Genomic DNA, 13,357 nt, shown 5'->3' with positions numbered 1-13,357 from the left:
TTCGAGAGAGACTCACACATGCAAGCACACATACACACGTACACGCCCGACCGTAGACGCCGGCTTTTGCATGAATGTGGGCTCATTGATTGAACACATAAACATGATAAAGGAACAGTAATAATCATTTGATAACTATAGTTATATTAAATTCTGCTCTTTTTCGATACTCTCTGCAATGTGAAGAGAGCCGATACAATAAGTTTAATTAGCTCTTAGGGTGAGAAGTAATTTATAAAACTAAAATTGTAGTTTCTAATTATTTCTGTCAAAATAATCTGCTAATTTAACAAAAATTAATTTGGATTCTTAAATACTTAAGGTATTCATTTGACTTTAAAAAAAGAAAACAAATATTTCTCGGAAAAAAATATATTTATTTTGTTTAAATCGGAAATCCACCTATTTTGAAAAAGCAAACAACAATTTACATCAATAGTAAGTGGAAACAACTGGTACCAATAAATGGCTCACGGAAACTCCAATACCACTTTCCCATTCCAGATTTTATTTAGTTGGATTTCTTCCCATCGGGCATGGCCATATGCTATAGGAATACAGAATTCTTTGCAATGATATAGTCAATGTCATTTGTCCAGGGATTCTTGAAAGCGCGCCATTCACTCTGCAGCTGTATGTAGCCATTGTCCTTGCAGCGGAAACGATAAACTTGCGTGGTAACAGTCTCCTGCACCTGCATAACCATCTTATGGGATTCCACCAGAGCGGAAATGTCATCGTTGTGAAAGTACTCGTAGAAGCTGGTGCCCAATATTTCCTGCGGCAGGAAGCCAATTACCAGCGTAGCACTGCAAAGAGCCAGAGATCAGACGTATATAAATATACCTTACTCAAATTAAATAAGGACTTACCGTTGATCAATGAATAGGAACTTGCCCTCCGCAGAGTGACGTGAGATGAAGAGCACATGCCGAATGTTGGGATGGTTGTCCAGGGAGGAGGGCACACTCGAATTGAGTACGTTGGTTGGTATGCGTCCAATGGCCACGAGACAGGAGAGATTCGTTGTTTGGTCATCATTGTCGCCATCCTGATCCTCATCCTTAATGGGCATCCAGGATTTCAAGTAGCCCGTGCACTGTATTACCTGATATTTGTGGTCCATACTAAGCTTCGATTTGCGTTTGGTGGAGCTGCGCGAACTGGAAGATGTGTCGGACTCCTCCTTGATCTGATTGTTGGCGGCACGCAGTTTCATGCGACAAAAGAAGGAACGGCGAGCTCCCGGACACAGGCGACACAAGCTCTGTGGCACATCCGTCTTGACGGGCAGCATAGCTAAGCAAAAGAAATTTATTTAGATCTTGAAATTACTTAAGTAAATACTCACTTTTGGCATCGATCAGTCGCTCGCGTGGACACTGCTCAAGTGAGGACAGCTGCTCCTTCACCTTGCCAATATCCTTCGGGTGCAGGACATCGAACCAGCTCTGACCCAGCAGATCTGCCTGGGTGCAATTCAACACAGTCGAGACAGACTCCGACACATAGAGAATGCGTCCGCGATCACAACCCACAACAAACAGAAAACCCTCCGAGGCTTGCAATATGATCATCTTTAACTCCTGATCCGACAGGAAACTGGGTCTATAGTCGCCCCCATTATACGGATGCAGGCTGCCTCGTATGCCTCTCAAATGCTGCACAGCCATACGGAGCACTGTCAACTTGTCTAGCTTCCGCTGCATGGCAAAGCACATGGGTATCATTGAGGACAACTCGTTAATATATGTATTCATCTTATCGCGTCGCCGCTTCTCAATTTCACTGTGATTTTGCCTAAAAGGGAAATACAAATCATATTAATATAGTCTCATTTAAGGGGCATGTCATTTGTCCTACTTGCGATTTTCATCTGAGGTGCGCGCTGATTTCTCATCATCGTATGTGTCATCCTCCAGTTCATCCAAATTTTCACTGTAAGAAGAAAAAAAATAATAATAAGAAAAACCAACCCCATTAAATTAAATGAGGCAACTGTTGCTTGCGGCACTCACATCCCCTTCTGGAAAACACATGTAAAACGCATGCGAACGAGAGTGTGTGTGCGTGTGTGTATCTGTGTGGTTGTGTGTGTGTGTCTGGCTGTCAGTGAGCACTTAGAACTACGTAAAAATTCGTACATTAAATTCGCAATTAGAACTTACCTTATCTCTTGCATGACTTTGCTGTCGAAGTGTTGCAAATTTGCTTTTCTAATTTATGACTTTCAAATCAAATGCAATTTATTAATAATTATTTTTGTTTACAAACAATTGTAAGAAACCGTAGCGAACAATTGGCAAGAATTTGCAGTTTGACAAATGCAAGCTTTTCCGAAGGCTTAAGCTTTTCTGCCTATCTGGCAACTCTCCGCATAGCTGCATAGCAGGCTAAATGCACTTGCAGCAAAAAGAGCTTTTTAGAACATACGATTCATATTAGTTTACAATAAATATTTTTAATTCTTTTCAGCCTAATAATAAATTAATTGTAAAAAAAACATTGTCATAAACAAAACAAAACATTTTTCTTTAAACGTGATACATTCTATCTAAACATATGGTTATGACTTGCATATAGCGATCCCAAAGACAACGCGTTTCCTGGTCCCTATAATAATGGATCGTTAATTATATATGTATATTAATGCATATATTCCGCAACTCACCTAGATATTTCCAAATCTAGAACGCTTTGTGTTATTGAGGCCAGAAATTTGTTCACTTGCTCACGATTCCAACCATTTTGTCGCCAAGGCTCCACAAGTCTTTCGCAGAGATCGACAAATAAGTCGCGCAGCTCACGATTTCGATGCAGATTACACGCTATGGTGATTAGCGCACGCCAATATGACCGAAAATTATTATCCAACTCGTTGAAGGCGCGTTCCAGCAATACAGGCTTTAGGCGCATACAAACCAAACTGTAAAGTAAATGAAAAAATTTTTAATAAAAAGAATCAAATTACAATTTCAGTAACGTACTGCTTAATTTCCTTTTCTTTGTCTAGTAAACAACGCAGTTCACGTAAATCTAGCAGAAATTCTTTATCCATTTCGGTATCATAATATTCGGGTCCAGTGTGCTAAGTAAATATCAAGCTTTAAAGAATTAATTTATAATTTTCAATCAATGTTCTTTACTTGATATGTATAGGTCCAATATATCATGATAGAGTGTGAGCAGGTGAGCAAATCGCTGAAAGTTAAATATTGCAATTTCTTTTTGGATGTCTCAAACCGAAGGCAAGCCAGAAATACAATGCAGGCATATTTTCTAAGATTTAGAAAAATACAAATCAATTAGGTACAAAATATATTTATATATTCTACTTACTTGGCCAAGTCATTGGATATAAAGAAATGCTGCATTATATTGTTGGTCAACGTGCCAGGCATCTCCTCCACAGTACGAAAAATGCGTTTTACATTATCAAATTGACGACTGCACGTAGACGAATAGTATTTTATATTTTAAATAAACACATTTGAATTCATCTCAAATTACATACCGACATGATTTCAGCTTAACGCACGTTTTATCGCCAACTTCGTCAAGATCCTTGCGATAGCGGGATGTCAATTTTTTACCCAATATTTCACGAGCCACCACATCATCAATCGAGTAATATTTCTCGATAATTAGATCGCGTGTATGGTGCTCTAGTTGGAAACAGGATTGCTCCATTAATTTGGAGGGCGCATGCAAATACAGTTCAATCAGTGAATAGGTCCTATAATGATCCAAAACATCTGAAGCTATCAAATCAATTGGCGCACCCATTGAGTGGCCAAATCCTTTTTGCTTTAAGTAGCAAACCGCCTCGCTAGCTTTGGAATGAAAAACATGCAAAGCATTAATTTAAGGCAGAATGTGAACATAATTCACGACATACAGGAAAATCCTTCGATCCATAATTGATAAATTTCGGGATCCACTAGTGTATAGTTGCTTATAAAAACATCTACATCTGCCTACAAATGAAATGTCAAACATATTTCAACATAAAATCATTTGGTTGAAAACATTAAACTTACCATGTTTGTTATTATTATCAAAGAATTATCGAAGCACTCCTAATTAGTTCGATTGACATATTCGCAGAGTTAAAAGAGCGAACTGTGTCTTAAAAAACATGAACCATTTGTTTATTGCAAGTATTTTTTAGTTCAACGTGTGATCCACATCTTGCAGTCAAATCAAGATATTCGATTAATAAATAGGTTGAAGCGCATGCCCTGCAAGTCGATTTCAAAAGTAATAGTTTACAGTACTTAAAATAAACACAATATTTATGGCTTAGATAATAGAATTGGTAATGTAAGTTATTTAACTAATTAAAAATATACTTTGTAAATAAACATTTTCGATATACTAAATATAGATCCATCGAATAGCTATCGAATGAGAAGAAAATAAGATATCGATTATATCGATACATCGTTATGTTTCTTATATCGCTGCGGATATCAACTTTTAAGAAATGTAAAAATGTAAATTGCAACATATAAAAATTATTGTAAATAACCAAAAACAACGTGCACAATACACAGTCAATGTGAATGGTGTGCGCGCAAAGCAGCCGCAAACGCAACAATAATCAAAACAACAAAAACAATAGCAACGACAACAGACTTCGTAGTTGTCGTAGCCCAATTGCAATTGCAACAATTCGATGAACAACTTCACATTCATATCCAACAAACAGAAAACGGAAACTAATAGAAGCAGAAGAAGAGTGCATTTGTTTTATCGTGTTGTTGTGGTGCAGAATGGAACAGGATTCCTCAACTGAGCTGCATCTGAGCAGAATACGTGAAGTGAAAGATTTGGCCGCATTAACCGACGACGTGCGCGATGTTGTGAAAGAAGAGGTCACATTAGAGAATCACCATCATCATCAGGTAAATCAACACACAAAAACCGACTCAAATTGGCGTTGGCGGCAAGGGTGGTTCGTTGGCTCGTGTGTTTGCTCGTTAAATGGTTCCTTCGTGTCTTCGTTTCGTTGGATGCCCGCGCAGCCAACGCGCAGTTGTAGAACGCGCTGCCTACTGTTAAATATGTATACACATGTATGTGTGTGTGTGTGTATGTCTGTGAGTGTTTGTGTGGGGATGTGCAAATGCTTGTGTGAGTACATGTGAATGTGTGTCTATAAAACAAGTGGTGTGTGTGTGTGAGTGTTAGACAAGAGGGGGTTTGGTGGGGGCGAGCGGCGTACAGTTGAGGAGGTTTGCAAAAGAGGGCAGGCGGAGGCGGCGCAACAAAAATGCGCGCGGGGCTTGCGCCCTACACGGCCCACAGTGACAGTTCGAGTCTCAGAGCCAGTGCCAGAGCCAGAGCCAAAGCTAGAGCAAGAGCCCGCCACCAACACCACCACCACCACCTTTACCACCACCACCATCATAGCCAACTCCAACAACGTCAGAATTTGTGTGTGGCGCAAATTGTTGTGTATACCGATTTTCATTTTTCCATGCTGTGTTGTTTACTTACACAAACGAAATTTTCTTTGATTTCTTCCATGTTAAATTCCAAATAAATTATAACTGAAACATAAATAAAATTCAATTAACGCTCAAATTGTTGCTAATGTGTTAATGTGACGCCAACAACAATAACAACAACAACAACAACGTATAATCGTTGCAACTCTTTGTGACTCTGTAATGTGCGCTATGGTAATGCAGTTGGATACGAAAGTTCGCATGGTCACATCCTCCTCAAACGACAACAGCGGCAGCGGCGGCGGCAACAACGGCGGTGCGAGTGGCGGTGGCGGTGTTGTATCAGTGCCCGTATCATTGCCAATCGGTTCGATGATAACTGGAACAGCCTATAATGTGATTACGCCCGATCAGCTGCCGCACTTTAAACCGGTGCTGTGCGTCGACAACAATGGTTACCTGTCCAGCAGCACGGTCAGCATGGGCGCTGACCTAAAAACGATTGTCATACAGCAGCAGCAGCAGCAGCAGCAAACACAGACGAGCGTTAGTAGTAACGCCGGCAACACAAACACCACCGCCACAAATACCATTGGACTGAATCACGATGGCTCTGGTAGCAATAATAGCCATGACAGCATGAACACACTGGAGCATGCTGCTGGCGGTGGTGCTGGGAACACAACTGGCTCCACCGGCTGGGCGGAAACAACATCCAGTACACAGCACATGGAGGTCTTCCCGATACGCTGTAAAACGACTTCCGCCGAACTATATCGCAGCAAACTGGGCTCTGGAGGACGAGGACGCTGTGTCAAATATAAAGACAAGTGGCATACGCCCAGTGAATTCGAACACGTCTGTGGTCGTGGCTCGAGCAAGGATTGGAAACGGTCCATCAAATACTGTGGTAAATCGTTGCAGTCCCTCATTGATGAGGGCACTCTAACGCCACATGCAACCAACTGCAGTTGCACAGTCTGCTGTGACGACGAAGCAGGTGAGTCAGGTGAGAGAAGCTACTTCAAAACAACATCTATAAATAACCGCAAGCCCCATTTAAGTTTTCCAAAATAAACTTTAAAAACATTTCACTCGAAATGCCATCTGCTCGAGGCACGAGATTCTTATCATTTTATATGTATGTGCTTCGACAAGTCCATCAAAACAAGTTTTGCTATATTGCAAATAGGGATCGAATTAGGAATTGACATATCTGTTTAGCAGGAATTTAGACCCCAAGTTGAAGGCTATACATTTTAAAGCTATACAATGTGGGTTCTGTAAAACATCACAACAATCCCATGAAGCGATAATCAATAATAATATTCTCAATTTGTCTAAGTGAAACTCTCCTACATGAATTTAGTTAAAAGCTAAAACATTCCTCTACAAATTGCAGAATAAAATCAATTTAAACTTCTATTAACTCAGCCTGAAAATGTAGTAGTTAAAAATAGTAAACCTCATTGAATCTGATATGTAATCGATATCATTTTCACCCAAGGCAATCCTGTCGCATGCACTCGATTTAATGATATATTCCTCTGATCTTTGTAGCTTCTGGTCCTGTACGTCTATTCACACCGTATAAGCGACGAAAGCGGAATCAAACCGAATTGGATGTGGAGCCTGGGCCCAAACGCAAACGCAATACACATAGCAACAATAATAATAACAACACTAGCAACACTAACAACAACAATACAAGTGGCAGCAGCATCAACAACAACATCAGCAACAATATGGACCCAACGCAAGCAACCGCCACCAGTGTTGTGGATGATAACAACATGTTCTTAGCGGAAGACAACATAACGTCCAAGGATGAACCATGGGCGGCGCTCAATGACAGTTTAGATACCTCCACCGAGTTGGTTGACCAAACGCAAATGGGCAATCCATATGAGCGCGAAACGTTTGTGGTTAACATCAACGATACGGGCTCAATTGCCGTACTGGATGGTAGTCAATCGATGAAGAACATCGAGCACGTCTACTGCACCATGGTCAAGGCAACTAACGATTTCAAACGCCTGCTCAACGACATTAAGCAGAACTACGAGCGACGGATCGAGGTTCTGCAAAAGGAGCGCGATGCAGCGGTCTCAGCGATGCGTGTCCAGGTCCACACAGACATCGATGATCCCAACATATCGGGCTCATTGCATGGCAACGAGATCATATCGGCAAAGAAGGTAGACTCAAATAAATCCCAGCTTATATAAAGCCCTATTTACTATTTAATATTTGTACTTTTTATAGTGCGCCAACTGCAACCGGGAAGCGCTAGCCGAGTGCTCGCTGTGTCGAAAGACGCCGTATTGCTCGGAGTTTTGCCAGCGTAAGGATTGGAATGCTCATCAGGTGGAGTGCGCAAGGAATCCACAAACGACAACGCAACAGGTCATGTTATTGATCGATGATCAGTCCTAAGCAACGTAACGAATTGTAAATACAAATTTTACTACTAATTAATATATGATTATGCAAGGCTCCTATCCCAATCAGATAAAACAAATTCCTTGTCCAACCAGTAGACGAGACCCCTCTCCCAATATCCTTAGCAAGCCCTCCCATTAGACTTATGTCCTATTATAATGTAATTCTTAAAGTATATATAACTATATAAATATATATATGTATATATATTTATATATACATTTTACTATCGACCGTAGAAAAGAAAAAAAAAACGAAAACAAAAAAAAAATCCAAAAAAGAAGGAAAGAAAAAGTAATCCGAAAATTTGTAGCAAGCGTAAATCAAAGCGAGCGTCCATAATGGACAACTTAGCATAGCATAAATGGGAAAGTTTAGCTACAATTTGAGATAACGCAACAAAATCCGAAAAACTTTACCATGTAATTCAATTTAAATTAAATTAATAAATAGTTGCAAAGCGCATAGCATAACTAACAAAGGTCCCACAAAAAAATAAAAATAAATTAATTAATTAAAATCAAAAAACAAAATCCCTCGAAACAAATCCCCTCATTCCCTTCTCTGCTTGACAACTTTTTGCATAAAACGAAAGTATAAAAGTAAGAAAAAAATTAAGAAATAAAACAAATAATAAGAATCAACCAAAATCGAGAGAATAAGAGGAAATACAATACATATTCGTCTATGTATACATTTTTCATTAGACACTAAGCACATAGTTAAACTTTTAACATTTTACGATTATAATTTTATGGATCTACTGCCCGTCGTTACAAGCATCCAATAAAGATTTCAAAACAAAACAAAAGAAAAATAAAATAAAAATAAAAACGAAACGATGTGAAGAAAAACCAAACAAAACCTACAAACATTTACATTTAATCGAGATGAACATTTAATTATTAACTAATTACATAGTTACGTGTAAAAATTTCTGTGTCGTTGCAGTACTTTGTCCCGAACTCCTTTGTAAAGTTTATTGAGTCCCCTTCCCCCCTCCCTAAGAAGCTGTAACAATTTCTAGTAGTCTGTAGTTCATATGCAAACACATTCATATATACTTATGTATGTAGTATATATATTATATATATATATCTTTAAACAACTAGCTATATATTCCGGTTCACACACGCACACATACAACGAGTACACCCACGAACAAGAACTTCTATGGCTATTTAGCAAATATCAGTTACAGTGCGATGATTCTACGCCGATTCGTGGTTTTTTTGAAATCTTTTCAGATGTCTGTAACGGTTTATTCTTTCCAAATTACAACCACAAGAAACACGCAAACACTCAACACCAATACAACAGAACCAGCAGTTAGAGAGTGCGAAATATCAAAAGAGATGAAAGATAAGAAAAGAAAGAAATATATATACTTACATTTAAATGTACAATCCTTACTTTTTGTCGAAATTATTTTTGTTCTTTTCATTTTTGTGCTTTTACTGTATTGACAGGTAAGTAAATCATTAATGTTATTTCAGGACCGTCCATGTACGCAAATGCCCAGCCAGTCTTGTAACATAGCATACTTTTTGGATCGCACTTGTAGAACGCCAGTATAATTGTTTGGCTTTGATGAATTGATTTCACTTTGATTTTTGTTTGAATTTTGTGGCAATTTAATCTGACAGCTCAACTCACCCGTCTCCCTTCACAGTGCAGTTCCGTGGTGAAATTTCATTTCATCACGCTTAGGACAGCGTTCTCTAGCAACGTTATTCGGAGTTCTGGGTTGCTGTAGCTCCCCACTCAGCAATTGGCAATTATCTACCAAATAATTATTTGCATAATTAATTAAATATTTGTATGACAATTTAGACAGCTCCCCCGCTTATCGTTCGGAAATTTCCCCTTTTATATATAATTAAAAACACATTTATATAATTTAGTTGTTAGTCAATATTATGCACATGTTTCATTTATTATTGCATTTTGCATTACATATTATTAATATGCTTATTATTATAGTCTATTACCAAAAATAATTTCTTAAAACTTGTTTACTCGCTTTATTTATTTATAGGTATGCTTTAATTACTTTAAGTTTTGCTCGGGTAGATCCTTTCTTTTATTTATATTTTGTTTTTCGTTTTGTTTTAGCTGTAGTATATAATTCGATTTAATTTTCTTGCGTACCAGCGATAAATTTTGTTCGAAAACACACGAAACTCCAAGAAACTGTAAGAATAACTACATGAATATTCAGGATTGTAGGAGATAAGGGAACTTTGGGTGTGTGTTTGTAGGGGGTGTATACACTGAACGAAACCGACATTTAAATTACTGTTGTTTTCTTTTCGTGGTTAGTTTAGTAACTAATTTGTGTGATTGGTACATAGAATAAATGTGGGTGTGTTTCATAATTAATAAATACAAAACATACATATGTAGGTATATTAAATAACGTGCCTAAATATAAAACATTTCACAATTGTCTAAATAATAATATTTTGGATATACGTACATACAAATATATGAAATTGATTAACAAATTTCGCTGCTGCCCAATGAAGGAAAACAAATATATAATTTATAAACAATTGCCATATGGGTTATTCAAGTGCCATATTTCAAAACACAACGATTTGCAATGGGACTTTTGGGGAAGGATTAAACGGAGCCAAAAATTGTGGTGAATTAGTTAATTTAAGCATTTTAACTTAACTTTAGGCGCAAAACATTTATAAATACAATACATACATATTTTTCACTTTTCTTGCGTTTGCTGTGTTTTGTTTTGTTGTTCTTTTTCGTTTCTTTTTTGTCTGTTTGTTTTTTTTTTTTTTTTTTTTTAATCACAAATGTTAGCTATAGTATTTAAATACACATGTAGGTAAGACATTCAAAATGAAAATTAAGTTTTATAGCGATTGAGAATGCTCTTGATGATGGTGTTAGAGAGACTACGGTTGCAATTGTGGTTTCTGCTACTCCTGCAGATGCAGCTGTTGCTGGTGGTGGTGTTGTGAGTGGTGGTGGTGGTAATGATGGTGGCAAAGTGTGGCTACCGGCAAGCTGCGCAGCTTCATTCCAAATTTCGCACCTCAAAGCGCTTGTACGTGTAATTAATGAAGACCCAATCCTTGGCAATTTCACCGCCCTGCGGTACAGGTGCCGAAGCTAAACAACGGAAAAAAGAATATGGAACAGTTTAATCATTTAGAACCTATACGTAAATAGATAGATGCACTTACGTATCTCCAGCGAGACATCGGGAAATTCATCAAAATTGGACGTATCGTCAATGGAGCGCACTTCAACGGGTATTGCAGCTGGCCTCTCGCGAATATGTTCCCAGTCGACGCCGCGAAAGAAGGGCACCGACTTTAGATCCTCCAATCCTCGCTGCGAGCCCAAGCGTCGATCGGCCTCGCAACAGAAATTGATGATCGTCTCTTTGGCCTCCTCCGATATGGGTATTTCGGGCGGAAATATTAACGTTTCACGCCAATTCATCACCTTGCGATACGTGTCCTGTGGGTTGTCCGAACAGAATGGCGGATATCCCATTAGCATTTCGTACATAATAACGCCCAGGGACCACCAATCGCACGCAGGACCATAACCGGTTTGCAGGAATACTTCGGGTGCTATATAATCGGGCGTTCCCACTGTGCTATAAGCTAGAGCGCGACGATTTCGTTTCCAGGACTCTGCGCGCCGCTTAGAATCCATAGGACTGCACAAGTACAATACATAATTCCATTTACTAATTTGACTCCTTTATTTTACTTACCTGGCACAGGTGCCAATAAAATCGGATGGTTTCGCCTGCGATAAATCACGATAAAAATCCGTGCGATGTGACTTCTTCAAGCCCGTGCACAATCCGAAATCTGAGAGCTATTCAAATAAATGTTATAGTTAATAATATGTATGTATTGATATTGACATTGACACTGGATTTACCTTTAGATGCCCTCGCGCATCCAGCAGCAAGTTATCTGGCTTAATGTCCCTGTGTATGAAACCTAGCTTATGAATCGAATCGATCGCTAACGCCGTTTCACTTATATAGAATTGTGTGCACTCCTCCGATAGTGTGTCCTTCTTCATTAGCAGCGTCATCATATCACCCCCAGGCAAGAATTCCATTATCAAATATAAATTGACCTGGTCCTGTGAAGCATTTGGAAAAAAATAGGTTAATTGAAATTGAAAATGAGCTGCGATATTAATATTAAAAGACATATTACATTATTCACATATATATTAAGTATATGTGAATAATGTACTATGAATTCTTAATCAAAATATGGATCAAGAATTTTCGTTACTTTTCCCTCCATTTACATATGTCATACTTGAAAATGTCATAATGTAACCGGTTTGTATATAAATGTATATCAAGAATGCTAAATGGTTACGAAGCTGCGTACAAAAAATGTTGATTTCTTTATTATGGATTATTTACACACAAATGCACATACACACGCGAGCACATAGACACACATACACACTTACATATGCATGTGTCTGTATTTGCGTGAAAACTTTCACCAAGAACAAATCAAAACAACAACAGCAACAACAGCAATAGCAAACAACAACAAAGCACAGACCATATGATTTGGCAAGCGCTTTTGCGCTTGTATTGGTTTATTGATTTTCAACTGCATGTTGCGAATCGTGTGTGTCGTTTGCGATATTTGGTTCTGATTGCACTCTTACCTGAAAACTGTAGTACATCTTGACCACCCATTGGTGATCCGCTTCGACGAGAACATCGCGCTCAGCGCGTACGTGTGCCACCTGCTCCTTTTCGAGCATGTCCGCTTTGCGCAACACCTTCATCGCGTACACATGTCCCGTATCCTTTTTTTGCACTAAACGCACCTCGCCAAAGGCACCGCGTCCGATGACTTTCAATGCTTCGAAGTCTTCGACGCCAAGACGCAATCGCTTAAGACGCAAATATTCCGTCTCTTTTTGCGCATGCTGTAAGCGTTTCTCCTGACGCTGTGACTCTGTTAGACTTTCGTCCTTCAGCTGCGCCTCTAGTTTGGCCAGGCGCTGTTTTCGCTCGCCGTATTGTGTCACCAAATTGCTATAATAATTTTCCAGCGTCACCTTGGCCTTGGTGGCTTTGTCCAGTGTGTGATCGCTGAAACGTATGGAGGAGCCATCCGTGTCCGTTCTGCTGCTCATCATCTAAACTGTGTGTGTGTGCTGATGTTGCTGGCGTCTGTTTGTCTCTGTATGCGTGTCGTGGAGTTTGGTGTCCTTGCACGAATTAAGCACTTGCTTAAAGCAGACACACAGCTTGTAGTGTTGTATTGCCTTTTTTCCTTTGTAATTTATAAAATTGCTGCCTCTCTTTCGTGTTTCGTTATCGTCGTTCTTTCTTATTGTGCTTAGGGTTGATATCCATGGGGTTAATCGAATGTTTTTCAATCGAATGGCATGAGCTCATTTTTTATAAGAAGTTCAGTATTTTGTAAATAAAT

The 13,357-nt window shown here is 38.9% G+C and overlaps 4 protein-coding genes across 8 annotated transcripts; 1 reads left to right on the top strand and 3 right to left on the bottom strand.

Moving 5' to 3' along the window:
- Positions 1–356: 356 nt before the first annotated feature.
- On the bottom strand, positions 357–2,342 carry LOC6583071 (protein cycle). Of its 2 annotated transcripts, none has more exons than XM_002008714.4 (5): positions 2,169–2,342; positions 1,864–1,938; positions 1,352–1,800; positions 873–1,299; positions 357–809 (listed from the first exon to the last, which is right to left on the bottom strand). In XM_002008714.4, exons 1-5 carry the CDS (start codon positions 2,180–2,182, stop codon positions 548–550), a joined length of 1,227 nt encoding a protein of 408 aa, XP_002008750.1. In that variant the 5' UTR covers positions 2,183–2,342; the 3' UTR covers positions 357–547. The 2 variants fall into 2 exon arrangements, with proteins under 2 accessions (XP_002008750.1, XP_015018212.1); XM_015162726.3 differs by lacking the exon at positions 2,169–2,342 and adding an exon at positions 2,019–2,065.
- A 148-nt stretch (positions 2,343–2,490) lies between these two features.
- Positions 2,491–4,218, bottom strand: LOC6583070 (acidic fibroblast growth factor intracellular-binding protein). Of its 3 annotated transcripts, none has more exons than XM_044009451.1 (8): positions 4,041–4,218; positions 3,899–3,977; positions 3,515–3,829; positions 3,340–3,447; positions 3,147–3,279; positions 2,988–3,088; positions 2,672–2,926; positions 2,491–2,613 (listed from the first exon to the last, which is right to left on the bottom strand). In XM_044009451.1, the coding sequence occupies exons 2-8, from the start codon at positions 3,916–3,918 to the stop codon at positions 2,535–2,537; spliced, it is 1,011 nt and encodes a 336-aa protein (XP_043865386.1). In that variant the 5' UTR covers positions 3,919–3,977; positions 4,041–4,218; the 3' UTR covers positions 2,491–2,534. The 3 variants fall into 3 exon arrangements, with proteins under 3 accessions (XP_043865386.1, XP_002008749.2, XP_043865387.1); XM_002008713.4 differs by having other exon boundaries at positions 3,515–3,833; positions 4,041–4,214; XM_044009452.1 differs by lacking the exons at positions 3,515–3,829; positions 3,899–3,977; positions 4,041–4,218 and having other exon boundaries at positions 3,336–3,431.
- A 221-nt stretch (positions 4,219–4,439) lies between these two features.
- LOC6583069 (deformed epidermal autoregulatory factor 1) lies at positions 4,440–8,759 on the top strand. Of its 2 annotated transcripts, none has more exons than XM_032731816.2 (4): positions 4,440–4,907; positions 5,697–6,462; positions 7,014–7,651; positions 7,719–8,759. In XM_032731816.2, exons 1-4 carry the CDS (start codon positions 4,776–4,778, stop codon positions 7,887–7,889), a joined length of 1,707 nt encoding a protein of 568 aa, XP_032587707.1. In that variant the 5' UTR covers positions 4,440–4,775; the 3' UTR covers positions 7,890–8,759. The 2 variants fall into 2 exon arrangements, with proteins under 2 accessions (XP_032587707.1, XP_002008748.1); XM_002008712.4 differs by having other exon boundaries at positions 4,441–4,907; positions 5,697–6,453.
- Positions 8,760–10,751: 1,992 nt separating this feature from the next.
- Positions 10,752–13,286, bottom strand: LOC6583068 (serine/threonine-protein kinase tricornered). The gene is made up of 5 exons (XM_002008711.4): positions 12,582–13,286; positions 11,820–12,029; positions 11,647–11,753; positions 11,105–11,589; positions 10,752–11,030 (listed from the first exon to the last, which is right to left on the bottom strand). Exons 1-5 carry the CDS (start codon positions 13,059–13,061, stop codon positions 10,936–10,938), a joined length of 1,377 nt encoding a protein of 458 aa, XP_002008747.2. The 5' UTR covers positions 13,062–13,286; the 3' UTR covers positions 10,752–10,935.
- Between the last annotated feature and the right edge of the window lie 71 nt (positions 13,287–13,357).

This window comes from Drosophila mojavensis, unplaced genomic scaffold (genome assembly GCF_018153725.1).
Source record: "Drosophila mojavensis isolate 15081-1352.22 unplaced genomic scaffold, ASM1815372v1 contig_74, whole genome shotgun sequence".
Lineage (NCBI taxonomy): Eukaryota > Metazoa > Arthropoda > Insecta > Diptera > Drosophilidae > Drosophila > Drosophila mojavensis.
This window is presented reverse-complemented; position numbering and strand designations above follow the sequence as displayed.